The following is a 23,743-nucleotide window of genomic DNA, read 5'->3' as shown; positions in this document are numbered from 1 at the left end:
GAATATATCTCTCAACTATGGAATAAGAGTAACAGAGTTCAACAAAAACCGAATATCTAACATGACACAATAGGATCCACAAAGTAGTCACTTTAGAGGGACCCTCATGTACCCTACATAATCATTCTGAATCCATTACTGTGGAAAAATATAAGCTCTTGCATCAAAGGTTTGATTGAAGATTTCTTCAAGTGTTATGAATGATTAATTTACACTTACAATTTTTTTGGATAAAACAGCTCCAGTGTTAAATTGTGAAAGTCTAAGAAAGAAATTAGTCTGAGTTGGAAAACTTGGAGTTCGTGATAAATAAATAAAAAAAACCGCAAGCGATTGCCCACACTTTTATTTATAAAATACATGCTGCAAGACAGCCAGCGTCAAGCTACTGACTCTTCAAAGACATAATCACTTGATGGCAAACGTGTTCCAACTTTAATTTTATGTACAATACTTTGGCATATAGAGTTTCCAGCGTCAAGCTACTGACTCTCCAAAGACATAATCACTTGATGGCAAACGTGTTCCAACTTTAATTTTATGTACAATACATTGGCATACAGAGTTTCCATTGCAGTCCGAAGTCCTCTGCACCAACAGCACGTCCTCATGATCATCCTTCTTTTCTGTGCTGGAATATGACCAGGGAGATGAGGAATTTTGGTTACAAGAGTTCTCAGACTGGCCTGAAATGAGGCTCTCTGATTGGTCAGAACTCCGACTCTCCGATGTCCCACAATGCGTTGGATCGTCTTCACCAAAATTTTCTCCATTACTTTCTCTATTGTCCATGTTTTCGTTGTTCATACCTTCTAGGCGTTTTTCTAAATAAGTGCTCAACGTGTCGTGTTTTTCGTTGCCTACCAAACGTTCTTTTTTTGCGTTTGTACTTTTTCGTTGACATATTTGTATATCTCCGGTGGAATTCTGAGAATCCTGGTAGTTTCGTGGTGCGGGTGATTCGTGCTTCGAATTGGTGTCGTTTGTTTTGATTTTCTCGAAAAACTGATTCAGTGACACCGGGGGACTCTTAGGAACACCATAGTGACCTTCAGGAACGATGGATGGACTTCGAGGTACACCACTATACTGATTCGTTGAGCCAGTGGGACTCTTAGGAACACCATAGGGACCTTCAGGAACGACTGGTGGACTTCGAGGCACGCCGTATGGATTCTCTTTGGTGATAGGAGGACTTCTTGGGATAGTGTACTGATCCTTGTTGAGATTTTCACCATTTCCCTCCAATGTTCCTGTGCTATCCCTCACGCAAGGGATATTTTCATAATGAGATTGCGCATGATTTAAAGGGGGAATAAGCTTGGTCGTGTTGTGTTGACTTTCGTCAACTTGATTTAGGTTTTGATAGACGACATTTAAATATGCTTGGCTGTTTTGAGTGTTACCAAAGGGAGAAGAAAAACGGAATGATTCTTCGATGTTTTGATAGTGTGCAGGGAAAAGTGATGACACTTCATTTGTGCGATGAATTCTTGCTTCCTTGTGGTGTGAGTTATTGCGATACAACCTGCTGAAATTTCCTTTTGGAGGGTAACAACTGATGGGTCGATGTTTGGTTTTGGTGTTAATTTGAGATTCTGTGTTCGCACTTAGGCTAGGACAAGATCTGCTCATGCTTTTAGTTGGTCTTGTGAATCCCTGATCTCGTGTATTATTAGTTAATCTTGTAAATCCCTGATCTCGTGCAGGATCTATGCTCGGAAAACACACCGAATCGGAGCTTTCGAATATAATACTTACGTAGATATGCTTGGACCTTGGTCTAGAACGAAACGAGGGATTGCGAATGCTAGCTGTATCTCTGTTCTCTAGTACATCCAAGTATTGGCTTATCCTTGTGTATACGTGATCTTTTTCATTGATCGAGTTCTCTTCAATTTGACAGGATGCTCGTGAGGAACGTGGGTCATTTAGGGACGCTTGACGATTGCTGATAATGTCCCTAAGTATCCCTTCTACTATATCCGGGTTCTCGTAAAAATGACTCACGCGTTCTGACTGCAGTAGCGTGTCCAGTGACTGTGATGTCCGTTTCTTCACTCTGGTCAGCGTGCATTGATTTGGATCCGAAGCCACATGATCACTAAGTCGTGACGTTTCCTTACTAACGTCAGTGTTACTTGTTGAACGCGTCAACGCGTTGATTAAAGGTCGAGAAATTTGACGTATCTTGTAGGGTCTGGGTAATGTTCGTGCCGTTTCCGTTTTATTCAGTCTTGCCTCTCTTTGCCGTTTTAGTAAGCTACGATCAAGGCTGACTGCACTGTAATTTTCAGGGGGGAAGGCGTTTTTTGGTGTTTGGGGGAGCGGCCTGTTGACTAAATTGTTAAAACATTTTTCTCTTGGGGTAACATCAAGTGTGTAAGTCTCGCACAGCACGGGGGTAGGGAGATCTACCTTTGGAGGATCCACCGGGGGGAGAGGTAAAGGTTTTGGGTAGACCTCTGCTTCGTTTTGACTTGGATTGTCGAACACGTCGTCAGACATATTACTATTTTCATTGAAATCTGCAGCAAAAAAAAACATTGTAAGTTTTCTATCGCGGACTGTTTTTTTAAAGTCAACTGGACTTGTTCAAGTTTCTTTTTTAAACTGGTTCTGTTAAAGTGTTTCAGGCGAACTGGTTCTGTTCAAGTTTTTTATGTGAACTGATTCTCTTCAAGTTTCTTATGTAAACTGGTTTAATTCAAGTTTCCAATTTTGAACTGGTTCTGTTCAAGTTTCTTATGTAAACTGGTTTCATTCAAGTTTCCAATTTTGAACTGGTTCTGTTCAAGTTTCTTATGTAAACTGGTTTCATTCAAGTTTCCAATTTTGAACTGGTTCTGTTCAAGTTTCTTATGTAAACTGGTTTCATTCAAGTTTCCAATTTTGAACTGGTTCTGTTCAAGTTTCTTATGTGAACTTGTTTCATTCATGTTTCTAATGTGAACTGGTTTTGTTGAAGTTTGTTATGTGAACTTGTTTCATTCAAGTTTCCAATGTGACTGGTTTTGTTCATGTTTCTAATGTAAACTGGTTTTGTTAAGTTTCTTAGGCGAACTGACTTCAATCAGGTTTTTTTATAAAAACTGATTCTGTTCAAGTTTCAAGGATGAACTAATTTCACTCAAGCTCTTTATGTGAACTGGTTGTGTTTAAAAGCTTTGGGCAAACTGGTACTGTTCAAGTGTGCTACGTGTCTCAAGGTTTGACACCAATGCGCTTCATTTTACTCGTTTATCATGCAACTTCCATTCTTAATTACTTGAAGTTGTTGATAATCAGCATAAATTGCAATGTAAATATACAAGGTAAAATGTGATGAAATTTTGTCAGTTTAAGAATAAAAATGGCAGTAAAAACTTCTCTTGGCTTACCAGAAAAAATTGAAATATCAAGTCATCTTTTTTATTTTGAGGCATGAACGAATTATACATAAGACAGAAAACCTACATACAGTCGAACCTCTACATACGGACATCCGTAATAAGGGGACACTGCTTTTGAGTCCTTGCCATAACCTTTCATAACCAAACATCTCCCGTAAGCAGACACAAGATCCCTAGGGGTCCCCTTGCGGGAGGTTCGACTGTAAAGATTTGTGGAGGATATAATCCGAAACAGAAAAGACTAACTTGCCTTGATCTGTTGAGCTGTTTTGACTAATCCTTTCAGTTGTATTGACTGAACTGCATCCAGCTTGATCAACCACAGGTGTTTCATCCACGATTGTGTACAATGGTGATGTTTCAGACTGTGGACATTGCGCACCTTCAGATGCCAATGTAACTCTTTTTCCTTCAATATAGATTCTCTGAGGTCTTTCATATGAGTCTACTGGAATTTCATAGCATTGCGCTTCTTCGTACTCGGTTTCGACTGTAATTAATTATACATGGCGTGAAATTGATAAATGCAAGTACTGGAAAGAAAATTTGGTCTTGCATCTTAAGCATGTAGGTTTTTTAAATAATAGCCAGTGTGAGCATATGTGCAAATGTTTTTTACCAGAGAAGGTCGGATGAGTATAAACACTCCCCCCTTTTCTGAACTTCGCAGCTTTATAAAGCAGGTGGGAGAGTCCAAATTCATCAGACCAAATCTTGTAAATTTGCATGTATGGCCACAACAGAGAAAGCACATATGAGACTAGTATATAGGCCTGAGAAGAAACATTTTATTTTGCACTGGGCGACGTCAAGTATAATGGCTTTGCTTTCATGCATGAGCGACCTTCCCTAGGTTCAAAATGACTAACCTTTACGAGAGAAAGTAGGCTTTTCATATACTTTAATTCAGACACTCTCCAATTAAATCCATGTACGATGAACCCCCCCCCCAACTTTCTCAATGGTTACACAGTCAAATATTACTTACCGTCGAAACTCTCCAACAGAGTACCGGGTTCCCTACAATGAAAACAACGGGAAACGTTTTCGTTTAAGAAATAAAAGATGTTTTCGTGATTGCACGTGTAGGCTTATGCAAACCGAGAAGAAGTTTGGGAGAACTCGAAAGCAGATCAGTGCGAGCCTCGACGAGTTTTCACAAACGTTCCCGAGGTTTGCATAAGCCAGTACAAACACGAAAAACATGTTTTATTTCTTTTATAAAATAACAATAATGCGAAACACACAGGTATAAAACAAGCGTTTTCCTTTTTCCTATAACATGTATTGATGATTGATGTGCAAATTCTCTCAAGCTTTGATCGATTTCGCAATTGGGCATAGGCTAATGAAAACTCAGCTATAGACCAATCAGCGCACGCGTTTAATTGTTTATATTTTATAACAAATTTTCATATCAAGTCAATAAATATTCTATGAAAATGCTATTTATATACCTGGCAATCATTGCTTCGACACTGGGCTCTTGACTTTTCCACATGGAATACATACCATGGTCCTTTTTCCTTTTATGAAAAAAATGTGCATGTGTACAGTAAACAGGAATACATTTCTAGGAATTTACGATGCGATAGTTTCTATGGAAATGTTACTTACCATTTATGAAGTTTAACAAGACATAAAGCAATGGCCACCAACAATAGACCAATGATTACTACGATTATCACGATTAACCATAGTTGAATACCTACAGTAAAGTTTTATTATGAAATATTTATATTACGGACGGACAGCTACCAGTCATAGTACTTGTTTTCATGTGTGATTGCTTAATATAAATCCTAACACGGTTTTTATATGCACATGAAAAACATGTGACTTGGACGAGATTTGAACTCGCCCCTTCGTGTACTAGTCCTCCGCCTCTACCTGTTGAGCTACCAAGCCCACAGGGATTGGAGACGAGTCAAATCTCTTTAATACTACGAATGGACGAGAGATTCTCGCCACGATTGCAGTTACTAGATGGCACCGTGTTTCGACTGTGACTCACCGTGACTAGATGACACCGTGTGTGATTGCTTTGTTGAAAAATACGGAAAAAATTACTTATACGCAATAGGGTAGCTAGCCATTGCTCGTGAGTTAGTTTTGCTCGTTGATTTCAGAACATCATTTTTCATTTCTTTAGAAATCTATTGCTTTCACAGTAAATAAACGGTGAATAATTTGCTCAGCAGGACTATGTAAGCAGGCTGGCTACACCACAGCTTTTAAAAACAATCAGTATCCACTGCCTCCCGACAATTTGAAAACATATAACAATCTGACGATTTATATCTTGTCAAATCTAGGACATAGGAGAAACGAAGATATCATAAATTAAGTTTCCATTTCATTTGAACTGATCATCAGACTTGCTCCACAGGCAAAACAGTGATCTTGCATATAGAAAATGTAGCATATTCGACTGAGTGAAACTTTTAATGAAATCGAAATGCTATAAATCTTCATTTTTTCGCATCTTCTTTAGTCTATCGCGAAGCTCTCTCACTTCACTGCGTGCGACGCAGAAATCGCACTCACGCTAAACAACGGCAACCTTTTTAACAGCTTTACTACTAAAATACTGTAATGTCTATCAGTAGTGTAGCCAGCCGGCAAGTTTGAGACATGCTATTGAAGTTTGGAAATCTATTTTTTCAAGTGAATGGAAATAGAAAAATTTAAATAGCAGGACTAATAAGCGTGCTATGTGATCCACTTTGTATTACACCAAATCAAATCAGCAAAGAATTACAACCATTTGCAAGCTACCGTTAACCGTGCATTCTGATCAACGTTTTAAAAAGTTATAATAAGCAGGTTTGTTATCCGAAAATTATTGTTTTGAGCTTGTAGTTTAGTGTGCGTAACCTTGATGTTACAACTCATCGCTTGGCTAAAAATATATCACAATGTACCTTAAACGAATGGAAGATGCATAATTATTGATTGCAACTAGCTAGCGTGGTTCAACTTGAATGTATCAATCAGGGTTCGCAACTTCAGATAATCTCAAAAATTTTATAATTTCATGTGATATCTCTCAATCTCTCAGTGGCGTCCTGGTTACGGCTACAAAACCTGTATAGTTATGCTTTCAAAAGTGACAAGTTTGACAGCTTAAAGTAATAACTTTCGGATGACAAACATGCCAATTATAACTTTTTAAAAAATTGATTTAATAGAATGCACAGTGCAAACGCTTGTAAAACATTTCTTCATGTAACTAATCTTGCGATATCATATGCATGACATAGGTACATTATGGTACATTATGGTACATTTATATCTCAGAAAAGATTGCATAATAAGAACTAGGCAACAACATTTTGAACCTGAAATCGGGGGAAAATAAGAATGTCGAGCTTAAATGAGCAAATATTTACTGGCTCAGAAAGAGTGCATGACTTAGATTTTCAAAGAAATTGAACCAATGATTGTGTTTCATGTTGTATAAATATTTATGGCGCATACCGTAACTACTTATGAAATAAATAAATAAGTAAACAAATAAAGTCATTAGGGACATATGTGTTGACATTTTTAAGATTTTATACCTGCATCAGACGTTTGCAAATTAACGGTATTCATGGACTTTGACATGTAACTTCCATGATTGGCCGAATTCTGATGAGACGACGTCGGTGATTGTGACGCTTCTGCACTTTTGAACAGCATGGAGCAACCTACGAACAACATAATGTGGTACGTTAAGCAAAAAGTAGAGGATAACTTTGTCCGTTCGACAAATTCATACAAAAATTAGCTGAAGTTTCGAATAATTTGCTCTAAACAGCATTAAAGTACGTCCTATCAACAATTTTGTCAACAATGGCATCATGTCTTACAGTATTTCAAAGCTTTCAACGTTTCATCGCGTGCTTAAAAGGAGTGTTATTTGACTTTAAGGTCATCTTCATAAGCTGAAGTCATACATCATAAATAGCGATGTTCAAATGCTCACTAATCCAACTGTTTTATACGTAATCTGTGTTCGTAGTAAACAGTGAACGGCAACATGTCGGACAACATACTGCGAAAGCTATATATCAAACGAAACTTTGATATGATTAGGCAAACAATGTACATAGAAGACATTTCAAATGACCTAGCTACACTTTCTACAACTAGGAATGCGTTTTGGCATACTTCTCGTCAAGTGCTAAAAAAAGATTAACATGTCAGTGCTTATATAGTATCCTCCTATGGTATTAGCAACGTTTTTTTTTAATTACTTGAGTGTGTAAAGGTTTTATTTTGTATTTCAACAAGGATAGTTATATTTCGGGTAGCATATATATTAATGACAAGTCCGAAAAATACTCGAAGAGTTTCAAGATGTATTCAACTCGTGCGATGAAATAGGCACAAAAAACCAATTTCCTTTGGAAAACGAGACAGACGTGTGTCGCACAGACACAGCGTAGTGACTAAGGAAAAACGAAGCGTGTTCAAACCGAACAACAATGACATCGTCAAAAAAGCTCAGAAGTAATAATTTCGCGGAATGTAACAGTTAGTTAGCCAATTCTATGATTCAAAACTGGTATCGAACTTTTACTTTCCTATACTACGCGAAAATATTATGTCTGATGTTGATTTTCTCAGTGAGATGTAGCCATACTTCTTCTATTGTCCCTAATGTAACTAGCTTTTGTTAAATTAATGTATGAGAAAAAATTGGATTTCATGTATCAGATGGTCATAATTATGGCTTGCATCAATGTAATGAAAACAATTTCGGGACGCATTAATTTCGAGGAAGGAATTTTCTGCCCCTTAAATCAATGGTTGTTCAGCAAGTTCTTTAACATGACGACGTCAACCATAACTGCGTGGATGATACAGCAAATTCTGTAGGACATTAGGGAGCGTAAAGTTTTCACAGCTTGAAAGAAAATCACTAATTTTCTAACTTACACTGAAACGCAAAAACGTATGGAAAAATATCTTAAACCGCAGAACAGTTTCTAAGTCAATTACACCCGCAAACTAAAAGCGAAAACCATGAAACTCTTGTTTTGAAAATAGCGAATTGTGTAGCAGTATAAATTTATCAAATAAAGGGGCTTTTCCTGTAATTATATAGTAGGAATGTCAATTTTGTCCTTCACTCGCTAACCCCACAATTTTGTCGACGCAAGTTTTTGGCTCCTGCAAAATCGTAGCGACAAATATTTAACGCATGAATTGCAACAATAAATGTTGAAATTAGAAAATTCTAATCCCTTTAATTGCAACATTTATCTCCATTTATGAATACTTCAACACAACTTTAGGGTAAAATTAGAATTAATATTTTATTTTTCGAGAATTGGTATTGAATTACACGCCGAGAGAGCAAATACTGATGTACATAATGATAGAACAACTGTTTAACAAATACAAAGGTTGTTAAGTTTTCAAATTGAATCACTTTGTCATGCCATTAGCGACATGAATTTCTACGCACACAAATGCGAGTTATGAAGGAAAAAATGTAACAATTCGTACCCCAGATTCAATCAACAATTAGTACCGCATTGTGAAATTACGAAACTGTATAGTTGAACTATAAAAGCATCAACTCACCAAGAAATGTAAATTTCCATAACGACAACAGTATGGTAACGAAGTCTTGTAGTAACGCACGATCCAAATAACATATCCTCATGTTTTTCAAACACAGACTTCGTGAAATAGATATACTTTAGGTTTTCGGACAATTCAAATTTCATTGGCTGTTGCTGGCGCGATAAACACTTCACAGTCAGCCCTTATCCATTACACTTTACCGTAGTTGAGTCACAGCGGACGCTAAGTCGTCTACCACAGATGTCTGCACAAACACAATCATCAACAAATAAACTGACATTCGTAACCATGATGTCATTTATATCCTACCGTTAAATTATAACCCGTTCTGACGTTGTGGTAATTAACATAGCTAAATGTCATCTATCGGCTAATTTATGCGGCTAATCGATTAAATCTGTTTTATAATTGATCGTCGTGAATTATGCGGGCGATTCTAATGGCATCAATGCTTAAGAGAAACTAGGTTTTCGAAGTTTTTTTGACTGAGAATTTGATTACTTTGTCATGGACAGTCATGGAATCTAAGAAGTTGACTCGCCCATCCCAATCGGAAACAATCGGTAATAATCGGAAACAACCGGTAATTAACGTAACGACCGTTGAAATATTTTGTACAAATACGTGAGGGATGAGTAACTTAGTGTAGACTAAGTTTTTAGGATTAAGTTTTTGAACAGCCAATCATTGTGGTGTAAAGATTTATTGGTTAAAGTAAATTATATTGAGTTTTGAAATGTACCAACTATAATAAAAAATTTCTGCAAAGGTCGCTACACAGTAAGTTCCTATCTTTGCCCCTCCCCCAATCATTTAATTTGTTTGTTGTTTACTTTAGCTTTCAAGCCATTCAAAAACAGGAAAACCTTGTGTTGTTTTATAACCACAAAACCACAATACCAAAGTTTTGTATAACCGAAGTCGCTGTATTTAGTATATGTAAGAGCAGTTTTGGTTTCTACTCCCCCACTCCATAAACAAAACTTGCCTGCCACTAATGACCAGCAGGGGTCTTGGAAAATTCTTCCCCCCCCCCATCCATCTACGCCACCATGCGCTACTGATGACCTAGTGCGACTTTTTTCTAAGAAAGTTAGGTTGAACGGTTGAAGTACTCGAAATTTCGTTATTAAACGCATCTTTTAGGGAATTTACTTCTTTAGAACAACAAACGCAATTAAACAATTATCTTTATTACATAATTAAGACAAGATATTATATTATAACATCCTATTAATTAATTGTCTGAAGATGTGTTGAGTAAAGACGAAACGTCACAATAAATTCAATCCTACAATTTTTGGTCTATTTCTATGGCTCTAATTAAAACTTTATGTTGGGCATTAATTTTTATTACACGAATTCGATTTCCGCTCGGCAAGTCTCTTTTTACTATGTTTTCCATCGTAGTTCAAAGACCAGACACACAAAGCATGGCTTGCTAAGTAGTGGATAGCAGTTTTCTTCGATTGTTTCGAAAATCTTGTGGTTTTTGAAAGTCACTAATCCTTATGAAAGAGATAACCTTAATCAATTTAATTAGCTGGCGGGGAGGGGCGAATTAAGTGCTAACGTAAGAACTGGGCCAAGTGGAAACTGGCAAAGGTCATAATCATGGCCTCTTAAAGCTGGACAACTTCGTATAATAAGAACTTAAATTTACTGATTTGTTGCGAATGACTCGAAAAAGATATCAGCATCATGCGGAAACAGTTTTATCGAGTGAAACAGTTAGCTGACCAGCGTGTAGGAAGGTATGTTTTTGTACCATAATTTCACAAGGGAAAATGAAAGAGTTGCTATACAACACTTGAAGGATTAACAACATGTTGCAAATTCCGTTAAAATATTACGCCAAAATTTCTAATTTATACTTTTGATGGATTGCTTGAAACGAAGACAACTAATTCATGTTTCGAGGGAAGATTAATATTTGCTGGTGTCACGAAAGTCATTTACCAGAAAATCGATATAATTAAATTTCAATGCATTGTACTACGGAACAATAATTGACGATCACTTTGAAGATTGTTTATTTGATACAAGCTCAACTCGTGCAACGAGTTTTCGGTTTAGTGAATGTGTTGATATTTTCATGACTTTTTACTTTTTTGTTGTGTGTGCAAACTGTGTTCTGATTTGGTAATTTTCTCCATCCATAATACAACTGTTTATTTCAGTCGCTCATCGTTTATGTATCTAGTTGATTGTTGTTTGTTGGTTTTGTTCTTTCTTAGGGCTGAGAAAACTGAGCTACTTAACGAAGACTTGCAAGATGTAAGGGCTGTTTGATCATTTTAAGATTTTCATTAATTTCCAGTTTTTGTCACATAGTCCTTCTTGTGCACATTCCAGGTTGAGAAAAAGGTTGAAAAAATCCGCCAAGTCTGTCACATCACAAGCAAAAAGCTCAATGCTTGCCTTCAAAGCACAGGATCTGACGTTGATAAACGTTTGGTATGTTTGATTGGATATCTTTCTTCTTTACGTATTGGGTATCTTTCTTCTTTTTTGTATTGGGTGTTTTTGTGATGAAAGAGGGGAAGTGATTGAACCTTTTACAGTTATTGAATTTTAATAGATGGTGCGTTATTTGTTTTTATTAGAAAAAGCTACCTCACATGGCTTTTGCGCAAAGCATGGAAGAGGTCGCCACAGTGATAGGAGAGGAATCAATTCTTGGGTAAGTTTGGTTGAAAGCAACAAAAAATTGTTGACATTTTTTCTCTGCCTTTCTCTTTTGGCCTTTCCTCTTACTGGTTTCCACGGCATATCATCTGCCTGTGTTTAGTTCTGTTATTTGTCATCGAGTCCCTTGTCTCAAACCCCCTTTCTTCATGTCCTCTTTAAGTGTGACTGTACACATCTTCTAGGTCACTTATCTGACAGTTCTTACCTTAGTATCATTTTTCTGCTCATTGTTCATTATGTCATCTCTCTACTATGAGCTATCTGAGCCTTGACATATCTAATATTAGCAAACTTGATGCATTTACTTTCAGGAATATGGCTAGGTTATGTGGGGATTCTCAAATGAAAATTGCTAAGGAAATTGCCGAATATGAAATGGATGTTGAGAAGACAATAATCACACCGTTTCAAAATGTGGTAGAGGTAGGACTAGATAAATAAACAATGTTAATATCCATCGTTACCATACTTACCACATGGATGGTTAGGTGCAAGCTTGAGCAACTTAGTACACATTTTGGGTTGCTTGGAGTCCAGGTCCTGAATAGAACAACTTGCATTCAGGAGCTGACCACCACATACTTGCATCTTATCACATCGAAAACCATTTCGATGGAAAAAAATACGAATGCATTGAGTAATGGTCCGCTCATTTACACTTAGCCACTTAAATACATTACTACATCATTTGGTCCCAGGCCACTACTGGTTCCTCTGATATTTTACTTGGTTACTATGTAATTCCATTAAATATGCTGAAATTTGAATGCCTGTACTTGTTGGAAATCTCTCAGACCCCAGTTTCCTGCAGGATCTTATAGGATCATTTTTGGGAACAGGAGATTTTTCATGATCCAAAAAGATGTCTTCATAAGTTCTTGGTAAAATCATGAAAGTTAGAATCCTATTTTGTATGGCCTGTCAGATCATCAAATGGCTTCCAAGGGTTGCAAATCGAATCCTAAAGCATTCAAGATCCTGTGAGGACATATGTAGGATTCTATGAAGACATATGTAGGATCGTATACAAAATCCTACGGGATCTGTGTAGAAATAAGAGGAATACAGTTGAGGACCCTGTAGCATAATACAAGATATGACATGATCCCAGTTGATAACAAATATTAAAACTTCACAGGATCCTTGATAAGATCCTGTCAAGTTGTACATGATCCGAAACATGATTTTTGCCAGGTTTTCTTTGTTCTCATTAAATCCACTGGTATTTTAATATTTTCACTTTAATTTTAGAATGATATTCCTTCAATAAATCATAATAAGAAGAAATTGGCAAAAATTGGACTTGACATGGATACATTGCGGTCAAGGTAGGCTATATTTGTAATGGCAAGAACTTTAGAGATTATTGTTGCTGGGCAAGGACTAAGTTTCATGGCAATAATCTGGATGATAAAATCAACTTTCCCCTGGTGAAAATCCTGTTTAGGATCTTTCTTAGGAACCCATCAGGATCTTACAGGATCTTCATAGGATCTAACTTGTATTTTAAAAAATCTTGTAAGATCCAAAAGGATCCAGTTCAAGAATACTACCTCTGTCCTACATTACACCTAACCTGTTGGATCTTTCCAAAGCCATTGTCAGAGAATCCTAAGAAATAGAATCAAGAATAGGATAGGATATAGGATCAAGGATAGGATATAGGATATTATGCTGTAGGATCTTATATAGGATCTTACTCAAGATGTTCACCCAAGTTAACAATGTATGTTGTAGCACTACCAACAACTGACATCTAATATTTTTAACATGAAAGTAATACTTGTTCCTAAGGGAAGAATTTAGTCAATAGAAATTGATTTTTACATACATGATTTTCAGGTATTATGCAGCTGTGAAAATTAAGGAAGGGAGCAATACAAAAGATTATGCGGTTGCCGAATCCAAAGCTGAACAACTTAAGATGCAGTATGAAGAGGAAATGACGAAATTTGAAGCTGCAAAGGTTGAATGAATATTTCTGGAGCTAATTGCAGTGTGCGAATTAGTTTAGAAAAAACGATGTGCAATTTTTTTGACAAAAGTGTTTCTTTAGAGTCATAATCAAATCGATATTACGTTAATTATTATACAGCGCTAATTGCTAAATTAATAGTTATAAACTTGAACAAATTCATATGATTTACGACAGTGTTTTTGGTTAAAACCGCTGATTTTTGCACATCGTTTGAAAAAGTGATGTGCAATTGTTTTCATTTTAGCTAAAACGATGTGCAAATTGCACATTGCACACAGTTAATTCGCACACTGCTAGTTGTAAATTTGTGGTTTGTACATAAGGTTAGTCTTTATTTCACTAAGTTAAAGTTTTTGGCTAGGTTTGAGTAGACATTTCAATTTTGGAAATAATGGTCATTGATTATTGTTGACTGTCATTGTTATTGATTTCAGTCGTTCATTTTTCAGCTATCTTTTCATCAGCAAGTTTTACATTTTATATTTTTTAGGATCTTTTTACCACAGAAATGCTCACCTTAGTCTCAAAAGAACAAGAGTATGCCGATCTCATTAGAAAAGTAAACTATCACATGAATATTTCAACTGTTATTACAACCTTGATAAGGGATGCGAATTTCGTTGTAGGGGAGTCAGCCCCTTCACCAAAATTAAAGTTTGTCGTTTTCAGCCAAGAAATTTTTTCAAAGAGAATTCATTTCATGAATGATCTTTTTGTGTAAACTCTTGATGACGGTGTGAACAAAATGATGCTTAGTGTATTACCAAAATTTTCACGAAATTTTCCGCTAAATTTGACTACTTCCCGCCAGCATTTATATCCAGCAGTTTGACTATTTCTAGTCTTTCCATGAACGGTCCTAAGATACATGTGTTTGGAGTTAAATTTGGCTTCCTGAAAGTACAGGCTTAAACTTTAAGATAGCCATTCATTTATCTATATATTTAGTTCATTGTGTACAGTATAATGTTCTTTAAACTAACTTTATACTTGAAGATTACTTTTAGATAAGCATGCTTGAGGTATGCTTGTCTGGAGGTAATAAAGTCTGGAGATAAGCATGCTTGTCTGGATGTAATAAAGTCAAGCATTTCGGCTTTCTGTCATTATTCGTCAATGAACTTTCTTTGGGCCTTTCGTGACTTCGTGTGAATAGATTGGCACTAGTTGAGCGGCTGGCCTCAAATTTTTTGGTGGGAAGTCGCATTCCAGTTAAATTCAGTTCAATACCTGAATTTTACTAGGAAATGGTGGTTTGATAAATGTTGCTACTATCTAAGTAATTCAATTTTGATATCATATTTTTGTTTTGCAGTTTGCTCTGGCACAGTTGGAATTTCATCAAAGGGCGGCCGAACGTTTGGAGGAAATTATTCCTTTGTTTGACAAAGAAATGGGTAGGTTGTGTTTGGCTCCAATCAACAGGCCAATCAAAATTTTAACTAATTTCCGTTACATTTACTTCAGTGCAAAATGTAACTAAATTCACATTAAAAAGCAACATCGTGTGTGTTTGTCATTATGTTATACCCCATGACCGCATGTACATTAACCAATCAAATTACACCACTGACAGCACCATTCAGGCAGAAGTGTAAAGCCAAATCTTCAACAAAGAAAACTCTGAAATTTATTACTAGTGCCGATGGCTCAATGGAATAAATTTCTACGACCAATACAATACTTTAATATTTTAAAAGCAAACCTTTACTCCTTGAGTCACTCATAATCCAAATCACCTCATAATTATTGAAAGATATTTTCTTTCCACTGATCGTTTAGTTTGATATATTTTAGCAAAAATCTTGCCATTGATGGGGAAATGACTTCCTCATTTATTAGTGGAAGCATGATTTCTGTGTTGCACTCAACGAGTGTTAATAAGCTCTGAGAATACGGCGGCCGGTAGAATTTTAAAAAGGGGGCTGACCCCTCCCGCCGACCTTCCAACACACCCCTCTATAATTCAGGCATTATTCTACATTTTTGTACTAGAAGTTCTTTTGCTTTATTGTTTCTTGTGTTTTGTAGGAATCGTTCGAACGAACTCAAGCACATTCGGTTGTCCACTTGGAAAACATTTAGAAAGTACCAAACGCGAAATAGCTTTAGTTCTTGAGGAATGCGTGAGATATCTATACGAACACGGCTTGAATGTTGAAGTGAGTTTTTATGAAGTGCAAAATTGTTCTTTACAACTGATCGCAGTATTTTATGGATGGAGGGTTGAGTTCGTTTTACATTTTAAAATGCGTTCGTTGATTTCAGGGGCTGTTCAGAATAGCCGGACAATCTACAAAAGTGAAAAAATTAAAGGTTTGTGAATTGGAATGCTTATTTTATTTTGGTAATGATGATCCCCAATGATATCCTTTAATATTCAATATCCTATGATATCCATAGTGTACCAGTGATGTACAAAGCCATAGCTGGACTTCTAGTTCATGGTAGTCTCTAGTGATATCCTTTCATATCCTTATCCCGTGATATCCATATGTATACTAGTCAGCTCAGCTCATTAAAAGAAGCGGTTATCGATGGTCTTTGACGATTTTATAGTTCGTACTGTGCTTGTGCCGTTTACAGTTTTCCTGATGATTATCATTAAACCTGTCTGGTGGATCTAATTCACCTGAAAAGTTTATGTAGTTAATGGTTTGAACCCGGTAGAAGCGTTATATATTTGTGGATGTAGATCGTCGAGGTTAGTACATCTCAGGACTCTACTAACCTGGATGATCTACATCTAAAAACATGAAAAGCTTATGCACTGCTGGGTTTTCACCTCCTGCTCCGATTATAAAAACTCCGGCTTCTGCTAAAAAATCCGGCTTCTGTTAAACAAGCCCCTTGCAGCCTATCGTCCTCCCTTTGCGACATTGATATTATCTTTTAAATTGGCGAATTTTTCGAAAAGTTTGTACTCGTTTCGTTTGGTATTTGTTGCCAATCGGATCGGCTGCCAAGTAAAGGATTAAGAAATCTCTGTGTTTGAAAAACCTAAACTTTAAACTCTATGTTACATGGTGTTTCCATGTAATTATGCAATTTTTCAATATTTTATTGCAGGTGTCATTCGATGCAGGTCTTGCTGATTTGTCTAGTGAGGAGTACGATGTTCACGCTGTGACAGGTTGAGATCTCTTCTCTTCAAAATATGTGTTTTCTTTCTTAATATGGTTCTTGTTACACAAAATTTATGACATTGTACAATCTTGGGATCATTATGAGAATTATGAGACAAGTTTCATGATCAGGAATGTCCAGCGTTTTTTCTAACTAGACTAACTTGTGTCGTTATGAGTCTGTGTTTCTCTTTCATAGAACGAGTTTCCTTATACACATTCCATGTTTGTCTTTCATAAAACTAATTTTCTCATAATGATTCCGTAATCACCATTAATAGAACTACCTTTTCTCGTTATGATTCCGTGATTGTCTTTCATAGAACTACCTTTTCTCGTTATAATTCTGTGATTACCATTGATTGAAAATTATGTTGTTCTTTTTCGCGCCATGTTTTGCAGGTGTTTTAAAGCAATATTTACGCGAACTTCCCGAACCTTTGATGACGTATGAACTCTATCATGAGTGGATTGAAGCTGGAAGGTGTGTAAAATTTAAACTTATTTTGTAATGGTGTAAAAGTGATGGTTGCATCGTCTATCCAGGTTTATTGTAGATCTGTGTAAGTAATCAGTAGCTATGTTATGTTTTGATTATTATGAAAGACTGCGTCTCTCACGAATGGCCATTTGATCAACCATGATTACCCTTACTGTATTTATTCGACCCACCCCCCATCACAAAATCCACACACAATCATCAATGATCATCACTAGCATATTCATTGTACCCCATCACAAAATCCACACACAATCATCAATGATCATCACTTGCATATTCATTACACCCCACCACAAAATCCACACACAATCAACAATGTTTATCACTTACATATTCATTGTACCCCACCACAAAATCCACACACAATCAACAATGTTCAGCACTAGCATATTCATTGTACCCCACCACAAAATCCACACACAATCAACAATGTTCAGCACTAGCATATTCATTGTACCCCATCACAAAATCCACACACAATCATCGATGATCATCACTAGCATATTCATTGTACCCCACCACAAAATCCGCCCACGATCAACTATGATCATCACCAGCATATTCATTGTACCCCACCACAAAATCCACACACAATTACCAATGATCATCACTAGCATATTTATTGTACCCCACCACAAAATCCACACACAATCATCAATGATCATCACTAGCATATTCATTGTACCCCACCACAAAATCCGCACACAATCAACTATGATCATCACTAGCATATTTATTGTACCACCACAAAATCCACACACAATCATCAATGATCATCACTAGCATATTCATTTTACCCACCACAAAATCCACACAATCATCAATGATCATCACTAGCATATTCATTGTACCCCATCACAAAATCCACACACAATCATCGATAATCATCACCAGCATATTCATTGTACCCCACCATAAAATCCACACACGATCATCAATGATCATCACTAGCATATTCATTGTACCCCACCACAAAATCCACACAATTACCAATGATCATCACTAGCATATTTATTGTACCCCACCACAAAATCCACACACAATCATCAATGATCATCATTAGCATATTCATTGTACCCCACCACAAAATCCGCACACAATCAACTATGATCATCACTAGCATATTTATTGTACCACCACAAAATCCACACACAATCATCAATGATCATCACTAGCATATTCATTGTACCCCACCACAAAATCCACACACAATCATCAATGATCATCACTAGCATATTCATTGTACCCCACCACAAAATCCACACACAATCATCAATGATCATCACTAGCATATTTATTGTACCATCACAAAATCCATTGCTATATAATCAACTATTATTATTATTACTGTATTCATTGTACCACATCACAGAATTCGTATTTGCTCAGTTGTTGTGAGAGTGATGACCATATACTTTGTACCGTCTATGCTGTTTCCATTTCTGATCAACTATCGTTACAATTTTCAGCATCCGAGATCGAGATGATCGACTGCAGAATCTTTGGACGGTTGTGTCACAGCTGCCCAAAGCAAACAAGGACAATTTGAGGTTTTTGAATAAAAAATGATATTTTTTGTTCGTTGTCTTGAAAAGATGAACAGACGTCGGCCGTGATATAAATAGCAATGTTTTTTATGCACGTTGTAGTACTTCTTAGCGTTTTACAACGTTTTGATTTAAACTAGCAATGCGAGCGAACAATTACTGAATGCACTTTTTATAAGATTTATTGTATAATTATAAAGCCTCAATTTGTCGTTTTTCAACCTTGCCTCACCATCAAACCTAACCTCAACGTCAACCTTAGTCTTACCATTAACTTCAACGTCAACCTTAGTCTTACCATCAACTTCAACGTCAACCTTAATCTTATCATGAACTTTAACGTCAACTTTAGTCTTACCATAAACTTTATATTCAACCTTAGTCTTACCATCAACTTCATCGTCAACCTTAGTCTTACCATGAACTTTATATTCAACCTTAGTCTTACCATCAACTTCAACTTCAACCTTAGTCTTACCATCAACTTTATATTCAACCTTAGTCTTACCATCAACTTCAACGTCAACCTTAGTCTTACCATCAACTTCAACGTCAACCTTAGTCTTACCATCAACTTCAACGTCAACGTTAGTCTTACCATCAACTTCAACGTCAACGTTAGTCTTACCATCAACTTCAACGTCAACCTTAGTCTTACCATTAACTTCAACGTCAACCTTAGTCTTACCATCAACTTCAACGTCAACCTTAGTCTTACCATCAACTTCAACGTCAACCTTAGTCTCACCATTAACTTCAACGTTAACCTTAGTCTTACCATCAACTTCAACGTCAACCTTAATTTTACCATTAACTTCAACGTCAACCTTAGTCTTACCATCAACTTCAACGTCAACCTTAGTCTCACCATTAACTTCAACGTCAACCTTAGTCTTACCATCAACTTCAACGTCAACCTTAATCTTACCATCAACTTCAACGTCAACCTTAGTCTTACCATCAACTTCAATGTCAACCTTAATCTTACCATGAACTTTAACGTCAACCTTAGTTATACCATCAACTTCAACGTCAACCTTAGTCTTACCATTTGACCGTTCTGTTAATTTCGTTCAACCTCTATCAATAATTGATTATCATGCTAATTAACTTAATTGGCATTATAGTATTTGTATTATCTCTTCCACAGATATTTGATGAAGTTTTTGGCCAAAATAGAACAAAATTCTGAAGTTGGTAAAATGAACGCTCATAATCTCGCAATCGTCATCGCTCCAAACGTCATTTGGTCCATTGACGATGACAAGTAATTACTAATGAATGTAAAGTTGTTGAAAAATTACTCAGTAATGCGTTTAACTGCGAAATTTCATGCATGGGCGTGGCTTTGGATGAGTGATTTTTATAGGGGGAGAGAACCCTTGTGGGCGTGGTCCTGGAGTGGTTGATTTTTTTGGACCTTTTCATATGAGACGGGTCGACCCGCTCAAGCCTGGCTAGCCAGGTTTCAGGGCCGATTTGTATTCGCATTTATATGTGGCGGGCTGTATGGCTGAAATGTTGTACTTAACTTCTGCCAACAAATGTTGTAATTTGCGGGAAAATTGAAATGTGTTTAGACTCATACATTACAACAATCTGATTGTTACCATTGAGTTTCACCGACTATCGTAGTGGCATTACATGAAATTTTTAAACTTATTTTTCAAATGCACTTTGTTGTTTTAAAGTTTTTGCCGTGTTGAAGTAAACAAATAAGACAAGAGCATGCGCAGTCTCGTCACTTCCAGCCCAGTTCAGCCAGGCTGGACCGCTTGATGCAGTCATATGAGCTTGTCAGAAGCGAGATCCCTCCTCCTTCAAGCGGGATCTTCTAAAGCCGGGCTAACCTGCTCTTCATATGAACGCAATTTCAAAAACATTGTAAAATAACATATGAGGTGAGATTTCGGCAAAGCTACTTAGACTGGTTTAAGCGGGCTGGCTCGTCTCATATGAACAGGCCCTTAGAGTGGAGGGAGAGGCCTGTGGGCATGGTCCTGGGGTGAGTGACTTTTTAGAGGAAGAGAAAGCCCTTTGGGCGTTGTCCTGGAGTGAGTGATTTTTTAGAGGGGAGAGGGAGGCATAAAATTATGTGCCGGGGCATCTTCACGCCCGAGCTTCGTGATTTCAGGTATTTTGAAAAATAAAATTAACAAGATTACCAATATCATGAAAAAAAGAGCGTCAAGTTAACATGGATGTAAATTTATCATTAATGCATACTGACACAGACAATTCTTACCCCTCCTGCAAGTCTCCAACCCAATGCTAGTCTTTCCAATCGATCACGCGGGGGAAACATCTGCCTTTAATTGCGCACATGACCGGCTTTTATTCATTTGAAGATCGTATAATCCCGGCAACCGAATGAACATGAAGGATACAGTGGTACTGACGGGGATCTTGGAAGCACTTATCGAACATGCAGACTGGTTTTTCCCTGAAGGTACTAAAATCTCACAATGTGCAAGTGGAGAAAATTACGTCATTGATTCATTTCCTTTTGTAGATGTTGACTTTACTTCACCCAAAACAGTGAAAGAAGTCCATAGTCCACGTCGAAGTCTGAGATCGTCCTCACGTAAACGATCCAGCTCGGAAGAGTCACCAAAACAACCTCTATTATTATTACAAGAAGCATTGAGCGAGGTTGACGGCATCCCTGCTTCCAGTGAGCCGAATGGCAGTGATAATGAAGTGTAAGTTATTACGTGGTGTAAGACAGTTATGTGAAGTCCATTTTGCACGAAAAATTGCAAGCTAGTCGATCAATCAAGTTTCCACCAAATTGAAATTGTTTTTAGCACTTGGTAAATTTACGAGGTCGCCTATATTTATATGTAGATGTAATTTGTTCAAGTTAGTACAGTCCTAATTGAATCTGTTGGTGTTTTTTTTTTATTGATGTTTTGGCATTCATCGTGTTAGTCATTTTTAGAATCTAGAGTCAATATCAACATCAACAATCCTTCTCAAGACTTACAAACGTGGATGATCAACATCTACTAACATGTAACACCCCTCTCGGCTTAAGCCATTGACTCTATGTATGGAAAATGATAAGACAAACTGTTTTAATCTTCAAGAAAAAGGCAATTCAATTTGATTTTAACTTAGACTAGTATGATCAGCACAAAACAGTTTTGAAAACAATTGAAACTTGTGCTGGCTGTTTTTAATACTCTGTTATTTAGACAGGAGATCCTTTATGAGATTTTCAGTCTTCCAAATCACAGCAAATACAGTAGATTAACATTTTAAAATCACGAGCTTCTCCGATTATGCGATTTACCTAAGCGTAGAACACAGTATGAATTGTGTAACAGAAGTGATGTGTTTTCTTGATTGTCGAGAAAACGCGGGCAAGTACAGTTATTTCTGTTTGTAGATTTGACCAACACTTCTAAAGAGGCAATTGGGTAACTGAGAACTTTTGGTTTATTGATGACGTTTGTACATATGTAGTTATACCTTATTCATCGAGAAGTATATGTTGTTAAAAGTCGTTGTTTTTGACATATTTCATGAAGGCAACGGTCAGGCTTTGAAATAATTCTAGAAAGTTCACGGGCCGTCCTCATGAACTTACCGTTCGAACTTCGAAACCTTACATTTTGCCGTTCACCTTTTGATTTTCTTATTTTATTTGTACATTGTTATAATTTGCTAGTTTCTGAACTTTTGAGGTAGAAAATAGACTGAATATAACTGAGGGCCAATTCCCGCCAAAATTTAAGGCAAGCACATTGAACTGAGTACATAACTGGAATGCTGCCTTTTTATAAATATGCCTGTACTTTCATGAAGCCGAATTTTATACGTGTGTCTGGGGGTATCAAATTTCGCATTTTAGCTTATCGTCGTAAATAAACATTCTTTGGCCGTGCATGGAAAGATTGCGACTAGTTGAATTGTTGGCTTCAAATTTTGGCTGGAGGTAGCCATCCAGTTATATTCAGTTCAATGGGCCAGCAACTTAACTAGTACCAATCTTTCCACGCCGAGACAATAAAGTAAAATTTCTCAAGGTAGCATTCAATGGTAGCATTCCAGTTACATATTTAATTCAATGGGAACAAAAATCCGGTGATACATGTCCGGTGACAGGGATTTTGCCGATGAACATGAGAAATTCACCGGACAATGACCGGCGACTGGACTTATTTGAAAGCCTACCTACAGCGTATTCACAGTGGTGAACACCATTATTGATATTCGGAAAAAACATCCTCGGGAAAATTTTACAAGATCTTGTACATTGTTGGAATATATTTACGACAATTACCTTTTCTCTTTCGTTTTAGAAGCAAAGTGCAAGACGAAAAAGTTGAGCAGCTTATTGCCGATCTCACGTCGATATCCAACGATCCTTAATCGCCGTGGCAAATTTAACCGTTATTCTAACCAATTCCCTGTAGCCGTTAAAACTAACACGCTTATCAAGCTGTTTTTAATGAAATTTTTGATTGTTGGTTGGCTATCCATCAGAGTAATAGTATTTTTATATTATTGTTTGAATGGAAAGATAATTGCTACACTATTTGCACTTTTTTTGTCCAACCATGGTCCGTGTAAACGGCCGTAATGTTTACAGATAATATAATATAATTTCATTCTTGAATATTAAAGTCTAACACACATTATGCTAATTGCTTGTCGGAAGTCGGCGCCTCATTTTTGTTCCTGTAATGTCGAGATTTTTCCAGTAAACTTTTAGCAAAGCCAGAACGATATCTTTTCTTTGCATGTGTCGCCCCGCTTTAATTCAGATTTTAAAAAGTATTTTTTGCATGGAACTGTATTTTCAGATAAATCAACTCGCTGATTTTTGACGTCTTTCTCACCTCAAATACATTCCCATTAAAGAAATACATATCTTTTCATTATTGTTTTAATTGATAAATTCTTATTTCAAAGTGGTAAAT

The 23,743-nt window shown here is 36.7% G+C and overlaps 2 protein-coding genes across 5 annotated transcripts; one reads left to right on the top strand and one right to left on the bottom strand.

The window, feature by feature from the left end:
* Window positions 1-170: 170 nt before the first annotated feature.
* On the bottom strand, window positions 171-9,239 carry LOC124448037. Of its 3 annotated transcripts, none has more exons than XM_046999047.1 (8): window positions 8,970-9,239; window positions 6,956-7,084; window positions 5,010-5,100; window positions 4,850-4,918; window positions 4,381-4,412; window positions 3,643-3,882; window positions 502-2,528; window positions 171-404 (listed from the first exon to the last, which is right to left on the bottom strand). In XM_046999047.1, exons 1-8 carry the CDS (start codon window positions 9,049-9,051, stop codon window positions 381-383), a joined length of 2,694 nt encoding a protein of 897 aa, XP_046855003.1. In that variant the 5' UTR covers window positions 9,052-9,239; the 3' UTR covers window positions 171-380. The 3 variants fall into 3 exon arrangements, with proteins under 3 accessions (XP_046855003.1, XP_046855002.1, XP_046855004.1); XM_046999046.1 differs by having other exon boundaries at window positions 171-445; window positions 543-2,528; XM_046999048.1 differs by lacking the exons at window positions 6,956-7,084; window positions 8,970-9,239 and having other exon boundaries at window positions 171-2,528; window positions 3,639-3,882; window positions 5,010-5,311.
* Window positions 9,240-10,567: 1,328 nt separating this feature from the next.
* On the top strand, window positions 10,568-23,467 carry LOC124448039 (rho GTPase-activating protein 44-like). Of its 2 annotated transcripts, XM_046999052.1 has the most exons (19): window positions 10,568-10,726; window positions 11,210-11,249; window positions 11,328-11,429; window positions 11,579-11,655; window positions 11,975-12,086; window positions 12,915-12,991; window positions 13,506-13,629; window positions 14,132-14,200; window positions 14,957-15,038; window positions 15,673-15,803; window positions 15,910-15,957; window positions 16,711-16,774; window positions 17,169-17,250; window positions 18,738-18,818; window positions 19,966-20,082; window positions 21,164-21,264; window positions 21,328-21,517; window positions 22,207-22,237; window positions 23,123-23,467. In XM_046999052.1, the coding sequence occupies exons 1-18, from the start codon at window positions 10,674-10,676 to the stop codon at window positions 22,223-22,225; spliced, it is 1,569 nt and encodes a 522-aa protein (XP_046855008.1). In that variant the 5' UTR covers window positions 10,568-10,673; the 3' UTR covers window positions 22,226-22,237; window positions 23,123-23,467. The 2 variants fall into 2 exon arrangements, with proteins under 2 accessions (XP_046855008.1, XP_046855007.1); XM_046999051.1 differs by lacking the exon at window positions 22,207-22,237.
* The last annotated feature ends 276 nt before the right edge of the window (window positions 23,468-23,743 follow it).

This window comes from Xenia sp. Carnegie-2017, unplaced genomic scaffold, assembly GCF_021976095.1.
Source record: "Xenia sp. Carnegie-2017 unplaced genomic scaffold, XeniaSp_v1 HiC_scaffold_23, whole genome shotgun sequence".
NCBI lineage: Eukaryota > Metazoa > Cnidaria > Anthozoa > Malacalcyonacea > Xeniidae > Xenia > Xenia sp. Carnegie-2017.
This window is presented reverse-complemented; position numbering and strand designations above follow the sequence as displayed.

Excerpts from the sequence above, each read along its gene's own strand:
- LOC124448037 (XM_046999047.1), bottom strand. The coding sequence starts at position 9,051 with ATGAGGATATGTTATTTGGATCGTGCGTTACTACAAGACTTCGTTACC. Across the intron at positions 5,101-6,955 it reads TTTGCAAACGTCTGATGCAG|GTATTCAACTATGGTTAATC; the intron begins GTATAAAATCTT and ends ACTTTACTGTAG. Across the intron at positions 4,919-5,009 it reads CTTGTTAAACTTCATAAATG|GAAAAAGGACCATGGTATGT; the intron begins GTAAGTAACATT and ends TTTTCATAAAAG.
- LOC124448039 (XM_046999051.1), top strand. The coding sequence starts at position 10,674 with ATGCGGAAACAGTTTTATCGAGTGAAACAGTTAGCTGACCAGCGTGTA. Across the intron at positions 17,251-18,737 it reads GAGTGGATTGAAGCTGGAAG|CATCCGAGATCGAGATGATC; the intron begins GTGTGTAAAATT and ends TACAATTTTCAG. Across the intron at positions 21,265-21,327 it reads AGACTGGTTTTTCCCTGAAG|ATGTTGACTTTACTTCACCC; the intron begins GTACTAAAATCT and ends TTCCTTTTGTAG.